The following is a 26,087-nucleotide window of genomic DNA, read 5'->3' as shown; positions in this document are numbered from 1 at the left end:
TTAAAGTAACTGAAGATATTTAATCTAGAGAAGAAAAGACTTGGGAAACACATGATAGCTATTTTTAAATATACGTAAAAGGGCAATCACAGGGGAAAATGACTAGATTTCCTAATACCCATGGTGAAATTATATAGAAGTATACTCTTTGACTTGATATAAAGGAAGGTTTTTTAAAACATGACTGCCTAGGAGTGTTCAAGTAGGGTCAGATGACCAGTGATTGGGAATATCTCATAAGCAGGAGCAAGTAAGATCTGAGCCACTGTTCTACTGGCAGGGTGTTTGTGGTGTTCCTCAGTTAAAGAAGTACTATAAGCAGCTTCGGTCCAATAAATTACTGTCACCTCTCCTGGGCCTGTGTGTTGGTTATTCTCAACAGGAAGTTGAGAAGGCAACAATACTAGACCCTAGAATACAGTCACACAGGAGCCTTCATGTGGATACCCTTTGCAGTTCTCCAAACACCCACTCGCGCGTGGTCTCAAAAACACCCAGTACCTTTACTTAGCTTTACCCACTTCACAACATGCTCAATATGAGCAATTTGACTTCCAAGCCTAGGTCAGGCCTGAGTATTACTCATGAGCCATAGTTTTAGGCTGAGGAGCCTTGAGAGTCTGTGGAGGGATAGCCCCCCTGCCCGCAGGGGGCTGTGATGACAGAAGTCTGTGGAAGGAGAGGTATCTAAGGAGTCCTGGCAAGGCAGGTCTAAAGGTCCAGGTCTGGCAGCATCACTATCCATGAAGCCCCCAGTTCCTATGGCTCTGTGCATGGGGGGGCCGTGTGTTCCTGGCAGACTTCATTCCAAAGGCCCTGTGTGGACCACGACTAGGGACCGGGCAGAAGGCGGTGGCTGGTTGGAGGGAAGCCAGGCCCTTTAATCGGGGAGGACGGCTGGAACATAGCACTGAAGTGGGCTCGACTTTCAAGCTGCATACGGTGGCCCAGTGGTGAGGTGAGTGCACGGACAAAATGGATCCGAACCAGCCCGGACTGTCCCCCAGATACCAGCCATCCATAGGAGTCCAGGTTTGGGCTGAAGCGGACCTGGGAAGAGAAGAGCAAACAAGAGAGCTGTTCGCAGCTGGTGCTTTAGGGTGAGTCCTAGCTGTAAAGGGAGGGGGGGGGGGGGGGAGAGTAGAGGGATGGGGTGACAATCTGAAAGGACAGGACCATGATGGAGTGAGAGAGGTAGGAAGGAGTTGGTCTGTCACACTCTGGAAGATGAGGTTGCCAGAGCTGTATCCTTCCTTCCCTCTGCACCTTTTCATCCCCATGTCCTGGATCTTTAGGTCCAGAGTTGGGAGGAAATGAGTGTGAAGATGGGTGAAGAGATGAGACAAGGTTTTTACCTTGTGAATCGCCTCCAGCTGCAGCCTGTCCAGGCAGAGCTGCGAATGCCCCTCTCCTTCCTGCATGCGCAGCATCGGCTCCCTGTGGAGCAGATCGTGGAAGGAACCCTGGGGAAGAGAAAGCCAGCAGCTTCTTAGTCTTGCATCTTTGCACTGTGGCTCCTTACAATGCCCTCCTGTACCAGGACTAAAGTTTTCTACTTTTTTAAAAAAAACTGTACACCCATTCTCCTGGCCTCAATTTACCAAATCTGTATCTTGAAAGAGCAAGTAGTGATGGTTGACAGTTTCAGCGTAAGTCCGAGCTTTGGGAGGGTTGGGGGCCTCAGCTGAAGCTGAAGAATGGTCTCGGCCTTCACGGCTGTCCTGATATGGCATCAGATCTGCTTTATATATAGGCTAGAAAGGAGACCATGAGATTAGGTCCTAGAATACTGGAGACAGAATAAAAGAGACAATTGATGGGGCGCCTGGGTGGCTCAGTCGGTTAAGCGTCCGACTCTTGATCTCAGCTCAGGTCTTGATCTCAGGGTCGTGAGTTCAAGCCCTGCGTTGGGCTCCACGCTGGGCGTGGAGCCTACTTAAAAAAAAAAGAGAGAGAGAGAGAAAATTGGTTTTGGGCAGGAAAGACTTAAAGATGGAAGGCAGTATGTTTAAACACATGCACAGATGCACTAGGGTTGGGAAGATTCTGTACAACTCTGTACTAAGACTTCCCGGGACAGTAACAGGTCTGGGAGACCTCATCCATATTTGTATCTTACTACTTTACAGTTCTAATTTAGGAGGTCATGTGGATTAGGACCTAACAGATGGTGCTACCATTAAATAGTCATATACGTACGAATCTTCGCTCTACAGGTCGCTTGACATTTATTGGGTTCAGTGCCATATCAGGCAATATGGCCGCAATGAGCTCCCCGGATATATCTCCTGCGGCTATTGTCCCAAGCCAGTCGGATCCTGAAAGACTCTAGTAAGAGACAGATTTCTTTCATTCATTCATGCACTCGTATTGTTTCAGTTCTGTGAACTGGAAACGACAGCACAGTCTGAAGCAGAAGACACACCCACAGAAACAGAAATGAGTTTATCAGGTGAGGGGCTGGGGTAATGGGGTGAAGGACATTAAGGAGGGCACATGATGTAATGAGCACTGGGTGTTACAGAAGACTCATGAGTCACTGACCTCTACCTCTGAAACTAGTAATACACTATATGCGAGTTAACTGAACTTAAACTTTTTAAAAAAGTTTATCATAACTTTTATCTCTCATGATACAGTTACCATACATCTGTCTTCTTCTATCCAAAACTACTGCCTCTTCCTGATCTCCAGTAGCTGAGTAAAGGAATCGTTTTCCTGTGAAAATGAAGAGAGGGGCTCACCCAGACAGTGCCTTTTCGAGGAGCAGTGAAATAGGCCTTGAAACCAAGGTAACCAGCATCAATATAATGAATCCCACAGAGTCCATAACTGTAAGAGGAAGACAAAATAAAACTTTCCTTTTTCCAAGATTGCATTCATTTCCCTTCCCTAATTCCTTCCAGAATTCAGATTACCTCAGTGAAACAACTCTCAACCCTCCTCTCCCCACAACAATCTGGCACACTTTGCACCCAACCCTTAGGGCCTGTCCCTAGAGCTCCTCCTATCTGCATCCTGCCGTACGAGGCATAGCAGTTGTCTTGAGCCACAGTGACACCATTGTAGGGGAGCAGCCAGGCCAGCTCTGTACTCAAGAAGCGCTTGATAGAGTTTATGGGTTCATAAGGTCGTCGAAGGTCCCAGAATTTGATTTTGCGGTCACTCCCCGCAGAGACAAGGAAATGACTGTGGAAAGAGGGAAGAAGAGAGAGAAGATAAAATCTGAGCAAGTCTGGGAGCACCAGACTTCCCGGGCTTCACCTCCCGCCCCATAGCTCTCCTGTCCTGTACCTGTTAGCTTTGCACCACTGAAGGGTACGCACAGCCTGGTCATGGGCTAGGAAACACTGAAAGGGGTAGAGCTTCAAGGAGCCGTCAGAGAGCCGTATCCGCTGCAGGGGTGAGTTAGTGGGAAGGTTCCAGAAAACCACCATGCCTGAGATAGGGAAAGAAGGTGTAGGTATTAAAGGCAAGTTCTCTCTTCTTTTGCTCTAATGTCTTTGTCTGGGCTCCTAGGACCTCTGGCTTTTACCCTCAGCTGTGACCCCCTTATGAAAGGACATAGGGATCATGAGCAGCCAGCCCACATTCCCTCGGTGGTATTTCAGCTCCGACTCTCATCAACAAAAAAAAGCTCAGTCCAGGGCTTGTGGTTGAAAGACAGACTAAGTACACCCAAGAGCCTCTATTCTCTACTAAATACAAAGGGGTTTTTTAAAAAAGCATAAACCCTCTAGGACAAAGGTTGACTAGCTACAGCCCTTGGGCCAAATACAGCCTGCTGCCTGATTTGGTAAATAAAGTCTGACTGGGAATAGTCACACCCATTCGTTCATGTAATGTATGGCTGCCTTCATTTCTCAATGGCAGAGTTGAGTAGTTCTAACAATGGTCAAACAGCCCACAAGCCATAAAATATTCACTATCTGGACCTTTAGAGAAATGTCTGCCAACTCTGCTCTAAGACAAAGAGAACCGGCAAGGAGCCAAAAGCAACAAGACGTAGAGAAACAGGGGTGCCTCAGTGGCTCAGTGGGTTAAATCCTCTGCCTTCGGCTGGGGTTATGGTCCCAGGGTCCTGGGATCGAGCCCCACATCGGGCTCTCTGCGCGGTGGGGAGCCTGCTTCCCACCGCCTCTCTGCCTGCTTGTGATCTCTGTCTGTCAAATAAACAAAATATAATAAAAAAAAAAAAAAAAAAGATGTAGAGAAGCAGAAAACAAATGAACAAACAGAGACTAACTCTGCCGACCCCAAACAAGCTGCCCCGTGACAAAGGCTGGCAGAGGAGGAGGGAGTCAACAGCGTAACTCCAATAAAAGACAAATTAAAGAACAGTAAGATTTTTTAAAAAAAGATTTTATTTATTTATTTGAAAGAGAGAGAGAGAGAGAGCATGAGTTGGGGGGAGAGGGAGAAGCAGACTCCCCGCTGAGCAGGGAGCCCTACATGGGGCTCGATCCCAGGACCCTGAGATCATGACCTAGGCCAAAGGCAGATGCTTAACCAACTGAGCCACCCAGGCGCCCCAAGAGTAAGAATTTAATAAACAATAGCTGGGGAAACTATTTGTACCTAAAACTCAGAAATGAAGCACCCATGAACTTTTCTTGGAAGAGCTTACTGGCGGCGAACTCCGGCTGAGCCAAATCAGTCATGGAGCAACAAGGGCGGACCGAGAGGGGCGGACCGGTGGACGCGCATGATCATTTTAAGGCAGAATTGTAACTCGGGGAATTAAGACAACAAAACAACACCAAGAATGATATACCCTGATGATGTAAGAATCACCACACCAAAAGAAGCACACATAAAAGAGAGGGACCGTTAGAAGCGTGAGAGTGCTCATTTCCTGACCTCCTGAGGGGAGACTACTGGTGAGGTCTAACCATGAAATTGTCACCTGTGGAGTCCAACTACCAGAATGCTCTTACCTATGATCCTTTTCTCTCCCCGTTTAAACCTTAAGAGTATCTTTAAGGAACTAATGTCTCTGTGGTGAAGGAACATTTATGGGGAGCGTACCCCATCTCTCTTAAATTTCATGTATTTTCATTTAAAATAGCTTATGTAGGGGCACCTGACTGGCTCAGTCAGTGAGGCATAGGACTCTTAACCGTGGGGTTGAGAGTTGAAGCCCCACGTTGGCTGTGATTACGTAAAAATAAAATCTTTAATATAGCTTATATAGTATGATCCCATCACTACAGAATTCTCTCTCTTGCCATCTGATTTTTTATCTTACACATGCATAGAGAACTCCATGAAATGATGTTCTTTTTTTTTTTAAGATTTTATTTAAGAGAGAGCGCAAGTGAGGGAGAGCATGAGCTGGGGATGGGGGACAGAGGGTGAGGAAGAAGCAGACTCCCCACTGAGCGGGGAGCCCAAGTGGGGCTTGATCCCAGGACCTCCAGATCATGACTGAGCCAAAGGCAGACATTTAACTGACTGAGCCACCCACGTGCCCCTGTTCATTTCTTCTTCTTCTTTTTTTTTTTTTTTTTTTAAAGACTTTATTTATTTGACAGACACAGCGAGAGAGGGAACACAAGTAGGGGGGTGGGAGAGGGAGAAACAGGCTTCCCACTGAGCAGAGAGCCTGATGCAGGGCTCGATCCCAGGACCTTGGGATCATGACCTGAGCTAAAGGCAGACACCCAACGACTGAGCCACCCAGGCACCCCTGTTCATTTTTCTTAATTATATTTTTCTGGGTAGTAAAATTCTAGTGACTTTTTTCTTTCTTCTTTGTATTTTTTTTACATTGCTTAACCATAATGCCCAGCATTGAACCAAAAAGGAAACCGCCACCAAAAAACAAGCATATATAAAGTTTAAAGAGCAATAGCCCCTTATGCTCTGCTTTGTTTTTTTTACCGTTGTAGTAGCCAGCAGCCAGGTGGTGGTGGGGCCGGGTGGGCATCCAGGCCAGGCTAAGGCACTGACCACACTCAGAGGGGTCTGAAGCTTGCATAGACCCCACCTGGAGGGTTGCCACACATTGTACCTACAAGGACAGAAGAGCCAGGACCAGACTTAGGGATACTTACCATTTGCAACAAAGTCTAAAATCAGTGTTTAATCCCGTCGGGGGTAGAGGCAGAAGGAGACTCACTGTGGAACCAGAAAGGGAGGCTCAAGAAGATGGAGCCTTGGCTAAGGTAGCAGGTTCCTCACTCACCTTATAGATGGCAGGCTTCATTGCATCTGCGAGGGAAGAAGAATGGCAACTGATGCTCTGGGAACAGAGGACTGACGTCCTTACCTGCCTTGCTCTGAGATCAGCACCCCTGATCTGAGAATGACCTTCCCTGACAGCCACCTCTGCAGCACACTGATCCATCGACCTCCACCCGCCCCCATCTCCCTTCCCCACTCTGTTGTGTGGGCGTGTGTCCTTCCCCCATCAGAATGGCTAATTGCTCCACTCTGCTCTGTCCCCACCCTCTCTCACCTCTTCCAGAACTTTGCTCATTTGGTTATCTTTCTTTCCTCCCATTCTGAATGATCCACTTTCTCTCTCCCTACTGGGTCATTCTCATATTGAGATGTAAACATGCACTGAATGAAACAAACACAAACCAAACCTCTCCTTTACCCCGATTCACCTCAAGCACCACCCTCCAACTAGGAGTTCTTCACTGCCAATCTACTTGCAAGAATTGTTCACGCATCTGTCTTCATTTCCTCACTGCCTATTCCCTCCTCAGCCCGTTCCCCCACCAGACCACCAAATATGGGATTTCTCAGGGCTCAAGCCTGGTGCCCTCTTCTCTAAATATTCAGTACAGTTGAAAAGCAAATTTGACAAAGAGGAGGTGCCTTTTGCTAACCCCTTCCTCTTCCTGCTCATCTTCAGCTCTACATTCTCTCCATCTGTTCCCAACAGAGACCGGCGCTCATGTGTGCGAGGCAGTGAGGACAGGAGAGGTCAAGCACAGGATTCGGGGAAGGGGAAGAGTGTGGCAGGGGAGATCAGCCTTAGCAGCTCTTTACACAGCCAGTCAGCTGTGGCAGCAGGAGAGGAGAGCCTCAGAGCACAGAGTAGGGAAACGGGGGGAAAGGGGAATGGGCTGGAAGAGCCCAGTGATTAGAAGGCAGGAGACAGTACCCCTTGCAGGCTGCTAGAGAGAGCAAGTCTGAGGACAAGAGGTGTGAAGTCAGAGTGAGTGGGGTGCTGAGTGAGGCTTTGTCCAGAGGCTAGGCCGGGAGGACTTTCATGAGAGACCAGACAGGGCCTGCTATAGCACCACGACTCCCCGCCTGCTGTGCTACTCACCTGGGGGCTGCTGAGCCAGCAGGGCCTCTGGATGGGGGAGACTGAACAGCAGCACCTTCCCATCAGAGCAGGCAAGAGCCAAGAGGCCCAACCTGGGCAGGAGAGGAGCCTAGAGGGGGGAGACCAGATCTGTGCTAAGGCTTGCCGCCTCTCAGAAAACTTTTGAGGTTTTGGTCCCTGCAAATAACATGGATTTTCTGGGAAAACTCCATCCTCCGCTGTCAAACTGGGCTCATAGGGCTTCTCTGTTCTGCCTGTGAGTCCTAGGGTACCCTACAACCAACTGGGACGTACCTTCCGAGGGGTGCCTGGAAGTTCCCATGCTCCACTAGGGCAGAACTTGAGGTCCCAGATGCAGCCGTGGTCACAAGCAATCCCATAGACAAAGTGAGCCCTGTTGCCAGGACTGAGGAGAGAAAGCATAGGGGGAGAATGGGCAGGGAGAAGGGGCCTAGGGCCACCAGAGCCTGTGTTCCACCCCATGCCTAGCCCCAATCCAGGCCTCCCGACTCCTCCCCAGCTCTCCTGGTCAGGTTCTCTCCTCCTCAACCACCCTCCCATGGCAGCGTCCCAGCCCCACCTCACCAGCTTTCTGGCTGCAAGGTCCCAAGGCCCCAGACTTGGAGCAGCCCAGGACCCGAATGAAGCTGGCTCAGTGGGTGTGTCTCATTCATGTCAGGGCTGGAGAAAAGGGCCACATACTGCGAAGCTGCCGCCCCCTCTGGCACTGGACACCAGTCCAGAGCCCAGAGGGGTCCCCCTGTGAAGAAGGACACATCCCAGCGCTCCGGGTGTGCTGTGATCGAGCTAAATCTAGAGAGAAGTCAAAGATGGAAGGAAGAAAGGAATTAACAAAAGGTAAGGAAGACTTCTATAGGTGAGTGGGTAAATTAACATCCAAACAATGGAATATTATCTGGCACTAAAAAGCAAGCTACCAAACCATGGAAAGGCATGGAGGAACCTTAAATGCATATCACTAAGTGAAAGCAGCCCACCTGAAGAGGCTATACACTGCATGATCCCAACTATGGGGCATTCTGGAAAAGGCATAACTATAGACACATCAAAAGATCCATGACAGGGGCACCTGCGTGGTTCAGTGAGTTAAAGCCTCTGCCTTCGGCTCGGGTCATGATCCCGGGGTCCTGGGATCGAGCCCCACATCGGGCTCTCTGCTCGGGGGGAGCCTGCTTCCTCCTCTCTCTCTGCCTGTCTCTCTGCCTACTTGTGATCTCTCTCTCTGTCAAATAAATAAATAAAATCTTAAAAAAAAAAAAAAAAGATCCATGATAGCGACAGGTCAGAGGGGAGGGCAGGAGGAGTGGTTAGAGCACAGAGGATTTTTAAGGCAGTAAAACTACTCTGTATGACACCATAATGACGGGGACAGGTCATTACAAATCTGTCCAAACCCACAGAAAGTACAACACCGACAGCAACCCCTAATGTAACCCATGGACTCCAAGTGGTGACGGGTCAGTGCAGGCTCATCAGCTGTAACACATGCGCCCTCTAGTGGGGGAGGCTGGTAAGGGAGGGGAGGCGGCTGTGCATGAAGAAGGGGGATGGGGGACAGGGGACATGGGCGATCTCTGCACCATCCTCTCAGTTTTGCTGTGAATCTAAAACTGCTCCGAAAAAATTAAGTCTTTAAAAAAAAGAAAAGGTAATGAGGACAGAATGGGAGCTCCAGCTGGCGCAGGTATGAACTGGCTTAGGAAAGGGCCAGAGTCTCAAGAAAGGTCTACAGGTGAGAACAGTGCTTGGCCACCATCTGTACTTTCCTTTTTTCCTTCCAAAGCCTGTCCAGTTCTAGTTCCCCTTCAAAGATAATGGGCTGTGCGTTCTGGCTTACCACAGCGTTCTCCCCAGGGCCGGTCTGTCTGGGTCTCTCTGCGTAGATGTGACCTGTAAACTGGCCCTCCATCCCCCTCGCTCCCCTCAGTCTGGCCAGCAGTGACGAGCACTGCAGATCAGGGCGGGCTGACCAGATCCAGCCAGATCCAACTCCTCCCTTGGAACCCCCTGGAATAGCATCAGGGGAAAAACAGGGCCAATCTGTCATCCCTCTCCATATTCCTTTTTCCTGCTTCTATCCCCTAGAATCACAGAGAGACACGCAATCTTCACCTGTTTATTCGGTAGAGTGTGCCGTCCTCTGGAAGTCCTTCACGCTGGACAGAAAACAGTGGAGACTTCTCCTCCTGGGGCAGGTAGGGAGCTGCCTCACTGGGGGCAGGGAGGGAACAGCGTGAGTTTGGAAGTTTCACCCACCCCAGGATTCCCTGCTACCCTCCTGTCTCCAGGGATGTCACCCCCTCCCAGCTTCAGAATGTCTCTTTAACTTACAGCTCAGATAATAAGTGCCACTTCCACGCCAGCGGAATCCATTCTGCAAACTCCCAGTATGAATGCTTCTGTTCTCGGCTGGAGGAACAGAAGCAGCATCAATGGAGGAGGAGAGAAATACTAGAGCAGCGCTGTCCAGTAAACCTTTCTACAATGATGGAAGTGATCCAACATCTGTGCTGACAGAGACACCAGCCACTAGCCGCAAGTAGCTACTGGGCACTTGAAAGGTGGCTAGTGCAACTGAGAAACTGGACCTTTAATTTTAATTATGTGTAGATCACATTTAAATAGCCGTGCACAGCTAGTGACTATTACATTGGACAGCACTGCTCTGGAGCTCTTTGCCTTTGGAGCAGTGCCTTTTAGTTACGAATGTCTTCAGTGTCCTGCCCTGTGAGTGCCTTCCCTCTTTCCCTTGGCCCCACTTCTAGACGCCTCCACCACCCTCTCATCCCCAGCCCCCGTCAAGTCTCACAGGTCCTTGGTGAGATGGAAGCACTTCCAAACAGGGGCCATGATGTGATTTGGTAAGCCATTGGGAGCCATTCCCCGGCAGTGTGGCTTCTGCTTCTGAGGAGCATATGGGAAAAAAGAATTTTATAGATTAGAGAAAGTCCCCAGAAGGCAGCTTTTCCCGCTTTTACTTTTCTTGGCACTGCTTCCTCTCTAGCCTGACTAAAAGACTGATGTCTCCGCCATTACAGTGACTTCTCCACCTTCTGCTCCCGCTCCTCCATCAAAACTGCAAAGCCTGTTACGTATTTTCTATTCACCCTCCTCGGTGTTTCCATGGCATGTGGTTCAGAGGACTCCCATTTGCTTCCTGAAACCCCTGCCCCATGGGATAGCGTCTCCTTAGTCTTCCTGCCTCCCCGATATTCCCCCACAGGCACTCCCCTCCTCCAACAGGTTTGTGTGATGAAGGTATTTCCCAGAGTCTGTCTTCTCGACCCTCTATACATATACTTTGGGGACTCTCATCCCATGCCCATGGCTTTGACTACCATCATTAGGCCTGACATCTTAGTAAATGTAAACTTTACCCAGTTCAGCTTTTCTACATTCTAGACTTTTACAGTGTGGTGCCAACCCATGTTATAGAGCCTAAGGCAAAAGGAAAATCAGTAAATACAGTTCCTGTCTTTATTTAAAACTTTGGTATTTTGTTCATCATAAATTTGTTGCATTACTTTTTAAAAGATTTTATTTCTATAAATATACTATAAAAATAAAGTGCATGAGGGGCACCTGGGTGACTCAGTGGGTTAAGCCTCATGCTCAAGTCATGATCCCGGGGTCCTGGGATCAAGCCCCGCATTGGGCTCTCTGCTCGGCAGGGAGCCTGCTTCCCCCCTCTCTCTGCCTGCCTCTCTGCCTAATTGTGATCCCTATCTGTTAAATAAATAAACACAATCTTAAAAAAATATAAAGTGCATGAGACAAAGAACACGAGCGGAGGGAGGGAAAAGGGAAACGGAGAAGCAGATTCCCCACTGAGTAGTAAGCCCAACAAGAGCTCCATCCTAGGACCCAGGATCATGACCCAAGTTCAATGCAGATGCTTAACTGACAGAGCCAACCAGGGGCCCTGCATTACTTTTATTTGTTAAAATGATTTAACAAATTATTTTGTAAAAATTTGTTGCATCAAAATATTTATCTTGATTTCTGAGAGGTTGGTTGCTCCCTTAAATGTTGTACTTGAAACAAGGAAGGCACTGGTCTCATGCACATGAGTGGCAACCAGACATCTCCAGTAGAACGGCTCAGGGCAGCACACACATGCACCTCCAACTCAGTGTGTCAGAAAATGAGCCCATCACCTCCCCTGCTCACCCTCACTCTTCCCCCGCTTCCACCATCCCTCTGTCCCAAAGTCCGGCACTTAAGAGCAACATCTAGACTAGAAACTCCTACTCCTTTCTTTTCAGAAACTGCCAAGTGCCGCTAATACTCTTAAATGTCTCTTGCACCTATCCCCCACCTTTGCTTGCTTTGCAGCCTGATCCAGGCGCTATTTCTACGTGGACAACCGAAGCTGTCTTCTGATGTCCGCTGCAGGCTGACCTACCGTCCTAACTGATCACGTTATTTTTCTACTTAAAAACTTCTGATGCTCAGAGTTTCTATGATAATGAAAACGTTTTGGAAATGGGTAACAGTGATGGCTGCACAACACCAGGAATGGGCTAATGCCACTCAGTTGTACTTTTTTTGGGGTGGGGGGAGCAGTGGGAGAGGGGAGAGAATCTCAAGCAGGCTCCGTGCCTAGCACAGAGCCTGACACGGGGCTCCATCTCACGACCCTGAGCCCAAATCAGGAGTTGGATGCTTAATGGACTGAGCCACCCAGATGCCCCAAAATAATTTACATGTTTAAGTGGCAAATTTTATGTTATGTATATTTTACCACAATTCAACAAACACACACCTGTGTTAGCTCCTGCAAGTCTTTGTCCTTCCATCGTCTCAAGTTCGATCCCCCCACTGCCTCCCCACTGCCCCCAGCCTTCTGCTGGTCCTGCAGGGCACTGCTATACCTTTGGGAACTTGCTAAGAGCTCTCAACAGCTCTGCCTGCTCTGATGCCCTGTCCCAGGAATTCCCGGGGAAACCAATCTCTCCTATTTGCCTTTTAAGACCTAGCCTAGCCCTGTTCACTGCTCTGTGAAGCCCCAGCAGTTCACTGCCTCCTTGACACACCAGAAGCCTCTGGTTCCCTCCCGGTTAAGCCCTCCTCCCACGGTGGACTCCACCAGGCAGGAGGCTGTCTTATTCACATGTGTCCCCTAGTGCTGTGCAGGTGCCCGTATCTGAAGGGGTGACATCATGCGCTTGCCCCCAAGCCCCTGCCTGCTCAACGTTTCCTCCTTTACTTATTCTGGCCATCAGTTACTAGGCCAAAGCTTTCCACTGGGGCACCCTGCAGACCTTCCTAACAATCCCCCTGTCTCCCCATTCACTTCTTGTTCATTCAGCTTACCCCTGACGTGGATCCTCGCGGGGTGCTTTGAGGCACCACAGGCTCAGGTTCAGAGGAGCTCTCGCTTGGGGCCTCGCTCTCCTCTCCATCTTCAGCCTCAACCTGGAGAACAAAGTCTTCGTCCCGCGCAGTGTCATCCTCTTGTTCTCCACCTTGACAGGCTGTCTGTTGCCGGTTTTTCTTCGGTTTGGCGGGGCTGCTCACCTTGGGGCTCTCAGGACAGGACACTGGAGCAGGCAGGGCCGTTGAGAGCTCTTCCGCCAATTCCTGAAGGTACAGAAGTGCCCTGCAGAACAGGGCGGGGTCAGAGCCATACTCACACTTAATTGAGAGCCCACTTTTCCAGACACTTGGCCGATTAGCTCAGTGGACCTGCCCAGTGACCCTGGGAAGCAGCTATTCGTTTCCCCTCCCCCCCTTTGATAAAGAACCAGAAATCTAGGGAAGTTAAGGGACTTGGCCAAGAGAGGACTCAGATCACGTATATGGAATCTGAATCCAGGTCTGGCAACTCCAAGTCCAAGGCACTTGCACTCTACCGCAGTCAGAGATCAGTGAGAGCCCAGAGAAGAATGGAAGGGCACAGAGACTGATAGATACTGGGCAGGGAAAATTACAACGAAGGCCTGGAGGAAACTGGAGAATGTGACAGGATACAAGGCAGGGAAAACCAACTCCTAGACAAACTCAGCAACAGATAAAAAATTGTTATGGTAAGAGCTAGAAGATGGCTCAAGTCCCCAGAACCCAGATGCTACCCCCACTTACCTGACAACTCGTCACAGCCTCTCAGCTCTCCAACACCTGCCCCCACCAACCCTTCACCCCGACCGCCCTCCACCCAAGCTGTGCCCCACAATCCTTACACTTGGGCAGCCCTTCGGCGGGGTCGTTCCCCAGGAGGGGTCTCAAAGTCCTCTGGGGGCCTCTTTGGAGGTGGAGACTCTGGCTGATCTAGGTCTTTGGACAACTTCAGCAGTAGCAGCTCTGCCTTGGACCTTCGACCTCGTTTCTTAGGCATGGGGGTGGATAGAGGGTTGGATTGATCTAAGAGACCAGGAACCAGAGGGGCTGATGGAGGATTAGGCTGTTGAGGCCTTTTGGGGCCTTTCCGTGTGCTACCACCTCTCTTCCGGCCAGGCTTTGAGGCCCTAGGCTTTGAGACCTTTGACATCTCTGAAGAAAGATCTGTAGAGAAGAATATGGGTCTGTGAGATGGGACCAGAGCTCAAACCTCTTTGGAATAGATTACACCATACCCAGGTTGGTAGGATCCTGTGAGCTCACCCTGCTCTCTTTCATCTTAAGCTAAGCACGGGGAGATAAGAAGAGGAGAGGACAAGGTACATACCTTGCTGTTCAAGTCTGGAGAGGCTTTCTTGCTCTGCAGGGAGCCTCCTCTCCCCAAGAGAGTCCTCAAATCCAGGCAAAGGCGCAGGCAAAGACATCTCTCTGGAAGCCTCAGCACTAGTTGTTTCGGAAGAGGCCTTGACATCAAGCTGATTTAGCACCTCTTGTCCAGGAGAGTCTACCACAGTCATGCTCCCCACGGGGCCGGCCTCCCCCAGGGCAACACAGCCGACCCCGCAGGTATCCATCAGCACCCCCTACAATGGCTGCCCCTGCAGAGACATACACATGAGTAGAAGGCAAAAGCTATTTGCACTGGCTCCGATTTTTCCTCCTTTCCTGTCTTTTCTCCTCCTGCCCCACCCACTGTCCACCCCCCCAGCCAGAAACCCAAGCTCCCTGATCACTCATTCATTTAACAATTACTAAGCATCTTCTATCCGTTCTAGGAACTGATCAATATGACAATAAGCAAGATAGACAAGGTCCCTGCCCTCATGGAACTTACACACTAATGGAGCTAGCACTGAACAGACAGTAAGGAAGCTACCATTTGGGGCGCCTTGGTGGCTCAGTGGGTCAAAGCCTCTGCCTTTGGCTCAGGTCATGATCTCAGGGTCCTGGGATTAAGCCCCACATCAGGCTCCCTGCTCGGCAGGGAGCCTGTTCCCCCCCGCCCCCCGCTGTCTACCTCTCTGCCTAACTTGTGATCTTTGTCAAATAAATAAATAAAATCTTAAAAAAAAAAAAGCTACCATTTATTTATTAAATGCTTACTATGTGCCAAGCACTGTATTTTTCAGCCAGTTTATTTATTTATTTTTAAAAGATTTAACTTATTTATTTGACAGAGGGAGAGACAGAGAGAGAGGGAACACAAGCAGGGGGAGTGGGAGAGGGAGAAGTGGGCTTTCTGCTGAGCAGGGAGCCCGATCCGATATGGGGCTCGATCCCAGGACCCTGGGATCATGACCTGAGCCGAAGGCAGACACTTAACCAACTGAGCCACCCAGATGCCCCTTTTTCACCCAGTTTAATTTAAAGCTCTGAAGTTTTTTCATAAGGATAATGCAGTGAATGAATAATTATTCAATTTCTTTCCCTAAAGCCCAATGAAATGAGTCACCTCCTTCCCCTTAAAAAATAAAAACAAAAGAGTGAAAAAAATCTTCCTAAACTCCCTAAACCTCCTAGGAACAGACTACAAAGAATAACTACCAAGGGGTGTCTGGCTGATGGGCACCGGGGAGGGTATGTGTTGAAGTGAGCTCTGTGTGTTGTGTAAGACTGATGAATCACGGACCTGTACCCCTGAAACAAATAATACATTACATGGTAATAATAAGTAAATAAGTAAAAGAATAGCTGCTGATAGATACATAAAATTTAGACCAAACTGAAGGAGGATGCCTAGAGCTAACATCCACCTTTGTGAATACTAGTCAAGAAATAGATTTATATAACAATAAGTAAAAGTTCTTCAGCACTCTGCCATTAATCTTTTACCTGAAGAGGGGCGGCAGATGGCTATGAGATAATTACGGAACATCCTACCACATTAAAAGATCTTTCCCACATTGAAGAATGGATTAAAAAACTGTTAAAAAGAGACAGACAGACAGAGAGAGATGACTCACATATGCACCAGAGCAGGGGAGGAACAGAAGGAGAGGCAGAGTCTCAAGCAGACTCCCGCTGATCGCAGAGCCTGATCCCAGGACCCTGAGCTCATGACCTCAGTCAAAACCATGAGTCAGTCGCTTAACTGACTGAGTCACCCAAGCGCCCCTCTTCATTTTTTCCCCCCAAACCCAGAAAATCACTTGTGCAATCATGGCAAAAGTAAACTGACAAGAGATAAACAAAACACTACACCCCAGACCAAAAAAGCTGAGCAACACAGAACTGCAAGGTTTTTAGCCAGAATAACCTGCCTATGACAGAGAAGGAGAAATAGCTCAAATCACAGAAAGGAAGCCCCATGGGTCTGTATATGCCTTAAAGGATGTTTAACAGAGGGGTGCCTGGGTGGCTCAGTGATTAAACGTCTGCCTTTGGCTCAGGTCATGATCCCAGGGTCCTGGGATTGAGCGCTGCATCAGGCTCCCTGCTCAGCAGGAAGCCTGTTTCTCCTTTTTCCACTCCCCCTGCTTGTGTTCCCTCTCTCGCTGTGTCTCTTCCTGTCAAATAAATAAATAAAATCTTTTTTTTTTTTAAGATTTTATTTATTTATTTGACAGAGAGAAATCACAAGTAGATGGAGAGGCAGGCAGAGAGAGAGAGAGAGGAAAGCAGGCTCCCTGCTGAGCAGAGAGCCCAATGCGGGACTCGATCCCAGGACCCTGAGATCACGACCTGAGCCGAAGGCAGCGGCTTAACCCACTGAGCCACCCAGGCGCCCCTAAATAAATAAAATCTTAAAAAAAAAATGTTTAATAGAACCAAAAGCAGTATACTACATTGATTCTAAAATGCCTAGCAGGCCACTGGAACCATAAGGAGTTGTTTTAAAGGCTACAGAGTAAGAAACTGAAAACAAAAGAAACACAAAAGAAAAAAATGTACAAGATGACTTAAGATATGACTATAACAATAACCAAAGATCGATTCATCCATTAAAAAAAAAAGAATAAAGATTTGGATTTAGATTGATTTAAAAGCCAAACTATATGCTTTGAAAGAGATATCTAAAACAAAGGAACTCAAAGAGCTGGAAGTCAAAAGATATAAAAATATAGGACAGGGGCGCCTGGGTGGCTCAGTGGGTTAAGCCACTGCCTTCAGCTCAGGTCATGATCTCAGAGTCCTGGGATTGAGTCCCGCATCGGGCTCTCTGCTCAGCAGAGAGCCTGCTTCCCTCTCTCTCTCTCTGCCTGCCTCTCCATCTACTTGTGATTTCTCTCTGTCAAATAAATAAATAAAATCTTTAAAAAAAAAATATATATATATATATAGGACAAATGTAGGCACAAAGAAAACAGGAGTTTTGTTGGTAATAGCAAAGTTGAATTCAAGGGAAAAAGTATTAAAAGGGACAAAAAGGGAATACTTTATAATAAATAAAACTTTAACTTGTATAAAAGAGAAGTGTCATGCACTGTTAGACATCAAATGACTATCAAAACAAAGCAAAATCTTCAGGAAATACAAGAACTACTTCTTTTAAGCCCTGACAGATCAAAAGATAAGGACAGAAGAAGACATGAATGAAATGGTTATCTGACCCCTCTACTGGTCAAGGTTCAGCTGCATGGAACAGAATCCTCTCTAGCCAGTTCAGCTGCAAGGGATTTACTGGAGGGTACTACATAGTTCACATCAGTGGTTCCTAAAGCGTGGTCTGGGCAGCATCAGCAGCGCTGTCCCAGACCTCCTGAATCAGAAATTCTGGGATAGGGCCAGCACTTTTATCTTCACAAAGCCCTGCAAACTCTTGTGATGCACATGCAAGCTTGAGAACCACCTGCACAGGATCATTGGTGGTGGTGGTGGGGGGGGGGCGTTGTACAGTTTAGGAACAAGTGCTTGTCAAAATGGGAAGTCGCCTGGCAGCTGCCAGTTCAAGAACCACAGGACCTCCCCAATGCCACGATGAGGAGGCGGCACCTGTGAATCAAGAAGCCCCTGCCACAGCTAATGGCTCCATGAACTGACTCTGCACTGATCAGAAAGTGACCTGACTCCACAGGGAAAACCCTTCTCTGGCTCCCAGGTCCAGAATCATACCCTTGCCACAATCTGAACCAGAAAAATGTATGGCCTCCTGGCCTGCCTCTCCCCTGTCTAAACTTGGGTCCAAATTTGAGTTCTTCAAGAACATATGTGATTGGTGAGACCTAAATCATATTTAAAATCTTGGATGGAAAAAAATTCCAGGAATTGAAATTTCTAGCTTTCCAGGCTCTCCAGTAGAGGCTTCTCCTTCTGTCACATCCCACTGACCCCACAGTAGAAAGCGGGATCAGTGTCTTGTCAGTTCCTCTCCAATGCCACCGGAAGACTAGCAGTCCTCGTTAGCCTCTAAAAACTGTTCCTTTGAAGCTCCCTAACATTCAGCTAAACCACTGCTACTCACTCGCCGTAATATATGGACCTTGTTGTCTCAAAAAAACCTTTAACCTCCTAAATCACAAAGCCATCCCACTATCTGATCGCAACCTTCCATTATTATAGCTAGACTGCTCAATTGCTATCAACGTATCTATTCTTCAACCATATCAAGCTGCCGTCATTGATCGCTCCAAGTTCCCATGTTGGCCACATCCTATCCAGCTTAGATTTCTTTATTTTAATCAGACTTTTGCCGATAGTACAAACTTCCTTTCTCGTCTTTTTGTTCCACAGGACTGGCAAAATTTAAGCTCTGGATGAACCAATCATCCTTATACTCTACGTATATATCTAAGCTGCCAGCAGGCTAGCAATCACACTTTCTCTCGTCAGCCCCCACATTACCTCTCCCCCAACATCTGATCCCCTGGTTCTCAGCAGTTGATTTTACCTCTGATTTCCGAAACAAAACCCAAAGCCATTATGTGGGACATACTTCGATGTCTGATCAAGTAGTCTAACACGACCTGCATCTGAATCACCTCATCTACTTTCTAAGCCAAACTTCCACTTGTGTTCTGACTCTATTCCCCCACTCCCTAAGGACACTGGAATTGGTTAGCCTTTTTTTTTTTTTTTTTTAAACTGGTTGTTTCCCAACTGCATTTAAATGTCTCTAATTCTCGGGCACCTGGGTGGCTCAGTTGGTTGAGCAACTTCGTTCGAACCAGGTCACGATCCTGGAGTCCCAGGATGGAGTCCCGCATCAGGCTCCCAGCTCCACAGGGAGTCTGTGCTTCTCCCTCTGACCTTCTCCCCTTTCATGCTCTCTCACTATCTCTCTCTCAAATAAATAAATGGAATTAAAATAAATAAATAAATAAATAAATGTCTCTAATTCTCATCTTAACATACATACAACAATCCTTTAACCCATACCCACCCCCCACACTCCACAGTCAAACTTTTAAAGAGTTGTCGGCCCTTAGTGTTTTAATTACCCTGCTTCATTTTGACTAGGATATTGCCCTCCAACTCATCACTGAGGCTAAAGTCATCAAGAACTGCCGGGTCAACTTATGCAATGGACACCTCTCAGTCTCATTTAACCTGATCTCTCAGCAACACAGACACTACTGACGGTAACTTTCTTGGAACATTCTCTTGAGAGGCAGTTCAAGTGCAGCAAAGTTTCAAATTTTTACAAATTTTCCTCAATCTTTTACAGCTGTCTCACTCACACCTATTCAGCAACCTCTTTCTTTCTTTGCAAATGTACCTCTTTTTTCTTTCTGAAGCATTTAACTTAGTTTGCTTTCTTTCTCGGAATTGTTTTTATAAAACTTTTAGTTGACACAAAATACCTGTAAATACATGTAAGATGTAAAGAATAACAATGAAGGACCAATTTATCTGCCATGTTTCAACCACTTTTTTTTTTTTTTAGGATTTTATTTATTTATTTGACAGAGAGAGAGAGACAGGGAGAGAGGGAACACAAGCAGGGGGAGTGTGAGAGAGAGGAGCAAGCTTCCCGCTGAGCAGGGAGCCTGATGCGGGGCTCCATCCCAAGAGTCTGGGATCATGACCTGAGCCAAAGGCAGACACCCAACGACTGAGCCACCCAGGTGCCCCTCAACTTAGTTTTAATAGCAGTAATTCTTTCATACTCAAATTTCTTTAAAATTCAAACATATATCACAATTATATAAATATGGTAACAAATTAACTGACATTAAAAAATGTTGAGAACCATCACAATGATTCTTGGCAAGCATTCAACTCAGTCAGTGGGAACAGAATGACCAGGTCTATAGGAAAAAAGCCTATATATAGGCTTCAAGGATACAGTGTGCCATGGGCATCGGTCCCTACACTCTACAGAGGAATGTCAGTTAACACAGAACTAGTTAAACAGGTTATCACTTGAGAATTTCTAGGTATGCCTAAAAGATTTTCCACATCAGTACACACAAACACACATCATTCTTCTGGAGAACACTATCCAGTGTTTCACAGAATTATAGTTGTACTCATTTTACCACACCCGCTTGCCAATCTTCAATTTTTACCAATCTAATGCATGAAAGAATTCTTCCCTATTGTATTTATTTGCATTGTCCTGATAATGATTGAAGTTAGCAACTTCTTTTTATCTGTTGGATACACAGATATCCAACGAGATATACACACACACACACACACATATGTGAATATATGTATAGATATCCATATATACATACACATATATACGCACATATATATACATATATGTATATGCTCCCCCCTGCTTATGCTTGCTCGCTCTAATGAATAAATCTTAAAAAAAATTAAAAAGCTACATTTAAGGTTCAAACTAGATTCAAACTAGATAAAGATTCAAACTAGATAAAGGAAGAAAATAAAATAGGATATATATATTTTTTAAGATTAAAAAAAATTTTTTTTTTATTTGACAGAGATCACAAGCAGGCAGAGAGGCAAGCAGAGAGAGAGGAGGAAGCAGGCTCCCTGCAGAGCAGAGAGCCCGATACAGGGCTCGATCCCAGGACCCTGAGATCATGACCTGAGCCGAAGGCAGAGGCTTTAACCCACTGAGCCACCCAGGTGCCCCAAAATAGGATATGTTTATATTAGCAGGGTAGGAAATGGCCTTTTTAGGACAATAATATGGATACACACACACACACACACACACACACGCACATATTTTAAAGATTTGAGAGAGAGTGCATGCACACACAAGCACGAGGGAGAGACGGAGAGAGAATCTCAAGCAGACTTCTCACCCAGTAAGGAGCCCCACACGGGTTTAATCTCACGACATTCAGATCACGAGCATTCAGATCAGTGCCCAACCGAGCACCTGAAATATCAAAAACAAATCAAATCTTTCATTATTTAACGCCTGACTGTGGGTTAAAGCCTCTGCCACCCCCTCAGGTCATGATCCTCTTGGAATCGATATCACCCGCACAAATGCTCCACAGAGGAGCCTGCTTTCCTTCCTCTCTCTCTGCCTGCCTCTCTGCCTACTTGTGATCTTTGTCTGTCAAATAAATTAAAAAAAAAAAAAAAAAATTTTAAAAAAAGATTTTATTTCTTTGTGTGAGAGAGAGCACAGCACGCGCATAGGTGTAAGCAGGAGGAGCAGCAGGCAGAGAAGCAGACTCCCAGCTGTGCCAGGAACCCAGTGTGGGACTAGATCCCAGGACCCTGGGATCATGACCTGAGCCAAAGGCAGATGTTTAACTGACTGAGCCACCCAGGGACCCACTTTTTTTTTTTTTTTTAATTTTATTTATTTCTTTGTCTCAGAGAGAGAGAGAGGACATCTATATTTTTTTTACAAATTGCCTATACATATAATTTGCCCATATCTCTACAGGATGAATCAATCTTTTATTGATCTGTGGAGTTGTTATTTATGTTGCAAATACTTTGTTTCTGCTTTTTAAAGAAGATTTATTATTGGGGGGGAGGGGCAGAGAAAGAGGGGGAGAGAGAGAATCGCAAGCTGACTCTTCGCTGAGCTTGGAGTCATACCTGGGGCTCCATCCATACCCTGAGACCATTACCTGAGCTGAAATCGAGAGTCAGGTGCTGAACTGACTGAGGCACCCAGGTGCCCCACTTTGTTTCTTCTTTTTAGAAAAAATAACTTTGTTTATAATGTTTCTTGTTAAACTTTAAGTTATATTTTTCTGAGTTAAATTTCTCAGTCTTTTCCTTTATGAGTTGTTTTGCGTCTTAAAAAGGCCATTTCCTACCCTGCCAATATACACATATCCTATTTTATTTTCTTCTAATACTTCCTCTAGTTTGAATCTTAAATGTAGCTTTTTTTTTTTTTTTTTAAGATTTATTCATTAGAGAGAGCGAAGCAAGCACAAGCAGGGGGAGCAGCAAGCAGAGGGAGAAACAGGCTCCCCACTGAACAGGGAGGCCAACATGGGACTTGATTCCAGGATTCTGGGATTATGACCTGAGCCAAAGGCAGACGCTAAACTGACTGAGCCACCCTGCCTTAAATGTAGCTCTTCAGTCCATGTGGAATTCTCTTATGATAAGAAACATGGGTATTTACTTATTTCATATCTATTTCACTTCAAAGTTTCATAAGAATCTTGCCTGATTCACTACTTAATCCAGAACCTGGTACATGGTAAGCGCAATAATTAAACTTTGTTGATTTAATGAATAACTCCTCAAGCTGCAAAAAATTCCTTTAAGGATTCACTCCTGTAGAAGACAGCAGCAGGGTACGGTAGTTAATTTCCATTTATGATTTCACAACACAAATTTTAAACACAAGTAAAGGAAGGGATATTTAATTGGTGCTACAGTTTATAGAAGTTTACATTTGCACCTCAACTTGTTTGGAATACTGCCTCAAGGGTGGCAGGATTTCCCCAGTCAAGGAAAATAACCAGTTAACACGGTTCCTGAAGTATGGAATTACTTTAAACACATTTGTCTAATACACTGTTTCCCAAAATGTTTCGATGGCGCAGCTGGTGGTATGCAAGACGATTTTAGAGATACAAAAATGTACGATTTTAACTGTGTTTATTTTAACTTGTATGAAAAACTAGCCCGTGGGGGCGTCTGGGTAGCCCAGCCTGTAAGCCTCCCACTCTTGATTTCTGTTCAGGTCGTGATCTCAGGGTCGTGAGACCGAGCTCTGGAATCCGGCTCCCCGCTGGGCTTGCTGCCAGCTTAAGATTCCCTTCTCCGGCGCCCCTCCCCCCCGACGCCCCTCCGCGCCCGCGCTCGCTCAAAAAAAAACCAAAAAACTCCACAATCCTTGAAACCCCACGGTTTCATATGTCTTGCTCAGACTGAGACTAAAGCACTTAAACTTGAAAAACAATTTAAAGAAAACTATTAAGAAAATATAGTGTATATTAGGTAAGACGGGATGGCAAAAAGTAACCAAGGAAGGGGAATGGCTGAAGTTTGTTTTAACAATATGCCGCTAGATCGAAGAGGCTTCGCCAAACACACTACATCTCTCTAACAAAGTGAGTTACCACGGGTGGGGCCGAAGTCGCCTCCTCCGCCTTCCCCAGCGGACAGCCTACTTGCCGCGGGATAAAAGCACCAGAAGGGAAACATAACTGGCCCTTGGCTGCGCCAATGGGGTTGGAGCGCGCCGGGCACAACCCCGGGGTTAGAAGAGCCTCATGGAGGAAGAGGCTGGGACACAGCAGGTGAGACTAATCCGCTACCACTCTAGGAGTGATCGCCTGTCCTTCTTCAGTCATGGGTGTGGGGACAGCCTCCACCACTAGCCTGCGCTGAGAGCGAGCCCCGAGTTCCCTGAGGCTCAGAACTACTATAGCTTCGCTGAGTCCGACGGATGCAATGTAAGCAGCGCCGCGGCCGGGACACAGGATGCCGTGCTACCGCACCGCGTCGGGGAAGAAGGCCAGAGCCGTGATTAGCAGGGCTGAGGGATGTCCGGTTGCAATACAAAAAAGGAGGTGGGGTGTGTGTGAGTTTCTGTAGCAGCGCCAGGGCTGGAGGTCGCGATGCTATGCAGAGAAGGAACAGCGGAGTCGGGAGTTGGTTCCCAATATCTTAGTGCTATGGGAAAAGGAGGAGGAGGAGTAATCGTGGGGCCCCCGCACACCCAGTTGCGGTACACTTACCCTCACCAAAGTCCTTCCGGAAGTCCAAGTTCGAAGATGGCGCCGCCTGTCTGGTCGCGGTTTTATGACGAAATCTGGTAGCTACTCTTTATTGATCCCCTCCCCCCACCCCCCGGCCTCCAAAGCACAAGGTAAACACGTGAGCTTGGTGGGGAGTTTATGCCCGAAGACGTTTTCTCAGACTATGTATTCCATAATGCAGTGCGGCGATAATCCCGCGCCCTTTCGGAGCGGGCGAGGCTCCCGGGCTTAAGCCGCGCGGGGGACGCTGCGTGGCCTTCTGGGAATTGCAGTGTCAAGAAAGGAAGATTGACGCCTGCGCGATGAGGGTCGTCGCGCCCCGCGGGTTCCCACGGGCCCTGTACGCGAGCCTCGAGCGTACTGCGCGCCCAGGCCTCGCCGCCGCTCCCGAGCGCTGAAGGCTGCCTAACGGTCAAGACTACCCGCCGTGTGGCAGGCAGGGCCAGGCTGGAGCGAGAGTAACTACCCCGGCGCCGTCCGAGCTGAGGGCACAGACTGAGAGAGGAAGCCTTGGCAGGCTGCTGGAGGATCCTCCGCCCCGGGCAGCCGCTCAGGAAGACAAGGGTGGGAGCTACAAAAACACAAAGCGTGCTAGGGAAAGGACACGGAAGGGAAACCAGTAGAAAAACCTTGGCGTGGGGACGCTACCCTGTAATGAGCCTCAGGCTTGGCCCTTGGCCTTGCTTGGGCATAGGCCCTTCCCCATTCCCTCCTTGGGAGATGGGACGCTGGTGAACAAAGAAAGAACGTAACAAATTTCTGCCCTTTCCGAGAGATTTAAAGCCATATAAACTTTACAGGTCTCAGCATATTAACTAGTAGAGTTCAGCATGTATAAATAGGGACAAGAAGGGGTGGAGTCAACCACTCTTTTGTTCCCAAAGAACTTCACCTATTAAATTCCCTTGGTCACACAAAACATTTGAGAAAAACGTGGGAGGAACTAGCCAAGCTTAAAAGCGGGAGTAAAAGGACTCCCACCCCAACTCTCTTAGTGGCCTAAAGGCAAAAGTAAGTGTGCTGTGACTTAGGACCAACTTTGTGAGAACTCAAAATTTGGTGCAGATAAGGCTGCAGTTCGCCTAATAGTACCATCTTAAATGCTTGTTGGATGGACAGCTCTCAGCTTCAAACACTTCTGTAATGAGGAAATATCTCCACTTCTGCCTCAGATTAGGCTATCTTTGACTTAACTGCAAAATCTTTTATAGTAATTATATTCATTTTTGGGATAAGATATCACATGGCTCAAAACTGAAACAGACGATAAAAAGTGAAGACTCCCTTCCACCTGTCTCCACATCCGCACAATCAGTTCCTTGTTACAGATCCAAGATATTTTATATATTTATACATATAAGCAAATTTTTTATATTTACCCTTTTAATTCAAACCCATACACACACTGTCCTGCATCTGGCTTCTTTTAACCGAGTGTACCTTGGAGGTGGTTCCATTTCGGTACATAAAAACCTTCCATTCTTTTTTATGACTGCTTAATAATGATATAAATGTAATACATAGTTGACCACAGGGCTAGAAGCCCCTACCCCTAGGCAGTGGGAAATCTGCATGTTAACTTTTTCTCCCCCCAAACTTAACTACTAAATAGCCTGTTGACTGCAAGTCTGTAAACTGTCAACACATGATTTGCATGTCAATATGTATTATATACTGTATTCTTACAATAATCTAGAGAAAGGAAAATGTTAAGAAAATCATAAATACATTAACAGTAGTGTAACAACAACAACAAAAAAAACATATGTAAGTGGACCCACACAGTTAAAACCCATGTTGTTCAACAGTCCACTATAATCTGAATTAGTCCCTTGTTCTTAATGGATATTTAGGTGGTTTCCAGTCCTTTGCAGTGATAAACAATGCTACTATAAATAACTTTGTTACCTCAAGCATGTGCAGCTATTTGGGTAGGTAGCATAAATTCCTAGAGGCAGAATTGCTGGACCAAGGTTTTGGTGCATTTGTAATTTTGATTGACAGGCTATCTTTCAAATGGTCTGTTTCCCTACTTCTAATCTCTACCAGTTACCTTTCTAACATATAGAGTTGATCCTGTGGATCCTCTGCTTAATTTTAATGATTGAGTAATATGCTCAATACATAAAAAAACCCATGAACTGATAATCCTTTTTTAAAAAAAAGAGAGAAAGACTACTAATCCACAACTACTTATTGTATGCCACAGGAAGTAAGTAGTGATCAATTCTTGGAAACTAGCAAATAAAAGGAAACATTTATCCTGTCTTTCCAGTATGAACTCTAATTCAGAATAAACAGAAGGAATTATTTTTAGAAGATTACCGGCTAGTAAATATGGAAAGAATCAGAGAATTAGGAGGAAAAATCATTTTGCATCCTCTAATGAA

General features: G+C 46.8%; 1 protein-coding gene across 1 annotated transcript; it reads right to left on the bottom strand.

Annotated features, from left to right (window-relative positions):
• On the bottom strand, positions 1-23,978 carry GTF3C2 (general transcription factor IIIC subunit 2). The gene is made up of 19 exons (XM_045073912.1): positions 23,677-23,978; positions 13,974-14,244; positions 13,489-13,810; positions 12,623-12,908; positions 10,116-10,210; positions 9,638-9,715; positions 9,419-9,517; positions 7,871-8,098; positions 7,580-7,691; positions 7,286-7,394; positions 6,188-6,213; positions 5,884-6,013; positions 3,295-3,439; positions 3,028-3,189; positions 2,745-2,832; positions 2,200-2,328; positions 1,602-1,754; positions 1,356-1,463; positions 1-1,050 (listed from the first exon to the last, which is right to left on the bottom strand). Exons 2-19 carry the CDS (start codon positions 14,218-14,220, stop codon positions 832-834), a joined length of 2,736 nt encoding a protein of 911 aa, XP_044929847.1. The 5' UTR covers positions 14,221-14,244; positions 23,677-23,978; the 3' UTR covers positions 1-831.
• Positions 23,979-26,087: the final 2,109 nt, after the last annotated feature.

Source organism: Mustela putorius, unplaced genomic scaffold, assembly GCF_011764305.1.
Source record: "Mustela putorius furo isolate JIRA1106 unplaced genomic scaffold, ASM1176430v1.1 tig00537293_pilon_pilon_pilon, whole genome shotgun sequence".
Classification (NCBI taxonomy): domain Eukaryota; kingdom Metazoa; phylum Chordata; class Mammalia; order Carnivora; family Mustelidae; genus Mustela; species Mustela putorius.
The sequence above is the reverse complement of the archived record's forward strand: the minus strand, read 5'-3'. Positions and strand labels throughout refer to the sequence as shown.

What these genes read in the sequence shown, in the direction of transcription:
- GTF3C2 (XM_045073912.1), bottom strand. Translation starts at nt 14,220, where the DNA reads ATGGATACCTGCGGGGTCGGCTGTGTTGCCCTGGGGGAGGCCGGCCCC. An exon ending in TGAAGCCTGCCATCTATAAG is followed by an intron (nt 6,014 to 6,187) that starts GTGAGTGAGGAA and finishes CTGTCCTTGTAG; the next exon opens with GTACAATGTGTGGCAACCCT. An exon ending in CTCGAAAAGGCACTGTCTGG is followed by an intron (nt 2,329 to 2,744) that starts GTGAGCCCCTCT and finishes GTCTCTTACTAG; the next exon opens with AGTCTTTCAGGATCCGACTG.